Source organism: Tupaia chinensis, unplaced genomic scaffold (assembly GCF_000334495.1).
Source record: "Tupaia chinensis unplaced genomic scaffold, TupChi_1.0 Scaffold149383_1, whole genome shotgun sequence".
Taxonomy (NCBI): domain Eukaryota; kingdom Metazoa; phylum Chordata; class Mammalia; order Scandentia; family Tupaiidae; genus Tupaia; species Tupaia belangeri.
This window is the reverse complement of record NW_006209227.1, coordinates 1,977,459-1,978,894: the sequence shown is the minus strand read 5'-3', so window position 1 is coordinate 1,978,894 and position 1,436 is coordinate 1,977,459. Positions and strand designations below refer to the sequence as shown.

Sequence of the window (1,436 nt, the reverse complement as noted above, 5' to 3'; positions counted from 1 at the left end):
CTCCCTGAGGCTGGGCTCGCGGCTGGAGGGGGCCGCTGCGGACAGGGCGGGAACCAGCTCACCAGCTATTTGGGCCGGGTCTCGGCAGTCCTTCCCCGGAAGACGGGCTTTCCCGACGCAGAAGGGCGTTCAGGTGAACACAAGCAGGGTAGACACCGGCTTGTCCCGAGGTTGTCCGCGGGACCACTCCGGGGAGGAGAGGGTCTAGTGGAGACGCTCACCGCTCATCTGCTCTTGGAGCCAGTCCTTAAAGACCGCCACGCGAGTGTAGACCCCAGGCTTCCCTGGCTCCCCGCAGCCATCCCCCCAGGAGGTGACACCGAACAGGACCTCCCTGGGGTGGGGGCCAGCCTCAGAACAGGTCAGGGGGCCTCCAGAGTCACCCTGTGGGAAAGCGAGAGAGAACACTACGTCCACCCGCCCCCGCGATGCCAGCTTTCACACCCACAGGGCAAGCAGCTCTGAGCCCCTGCGGCCACACTCGCACCATTATAGCGGCGCGGATGTCGAGTTCAGAGACGTTGAGCTACAGCCTGGCTGTAGAGGTTAGTGGTCCTCCCGCCCCCTGGAATGCCCTCCGACCTCTCCGAGTCATACCTGGCAGGAGTCTACGCCCCCGGCCAGGTAGCCGGCACAGAGCATGGTACTGGGGTGCATCCCAGGCCCCAGGGCCCTCCTGCAGGTGTCCGCGCTGAGCAGGGGAACGCGTGCCTCCCTCACCGCCTCGGCCTCGGGGCCGTCTGCAGGGAGGCGTAGAAGGGTTCAAGTGGGGGGCAAGAGACACACTTTGAGGGTTCCCCTCCCTCTGCCCCTTTGACCCTCCCCTTTGCGAGATGAGGCGGCATTTCGGAAGGCAACTGGGCGTAGGCCGGGTTCCTCACGCTCCAGCTCCCCAAACTCCGTCATTTGGGCCCCCACCCTTCCCACACACGAAGGGCTCACTAGGCCCTGCCCTGCCCAGTACCTTCGAAGAGGGCCCCCCAGCCCGCGATGGCGCAGGTGGTGCCCGCTGGGGGCTCGCGCGGGCCCTGGGGTAGGCACACCGGCCGCGCCGGCCCCGCAGGGCTCACCGGCGTCCACAGCTGCACCAGGGCCAGGTCGTTGTGGAAGGTCCGCGAGTCAAACTGGGGAGGGGTGGCAGCGCGGGGTCAACGAGGCGTCGGGTGGGGGCGCCGTTCCCAGCTCCGAGGGCCTGGGGCCTGCCCTCTCACCTTGGGGTGGGGCAAGATGCGGTTCACCGGCACCTCCTCCACTCGCTCCCCCTGGGACCCCTCGGCCAGCGTCACGGTCCACAGGAGCTCGTTCGGGGCGCTGCGGGGTGAGTGGTGGGTGATAGGCAGGAAGGACGGGGCACAGCGGGGCCCTGGAGACCCTGCCCCTCCGCCCGCCCCCCAGCCAGTTCGCACGTGGGGCTGTTCCTCCGCCGGCGGGCCGAG

The 1,436-nt window shown here is 68.7% G+C and overlaps 1 protein-coding gene across 1 annotated transcript in view; it reads right to left on the bottom strand.

The window, feature by feature from the left end:
* Window positions 1-1,436, bottom strand: part of PRSS56 (serine protease 56) — a 4,526-nt gene that overhangs the window by 1,562 nt on the left and 1,528 nt on the right. The window contains 4 exon segments of the mRNA XM_006171137.1: window positions 63-384; window positions 598-740; window positions 965-1,124; window positions 1,212-1,412. Of these exon segments, the coding sequence (XP_006171199.1) occupies window positions 63-384; window positions 598-740; window positions 965-1,124; window positions 1,212-1,412 (826 nt within the window).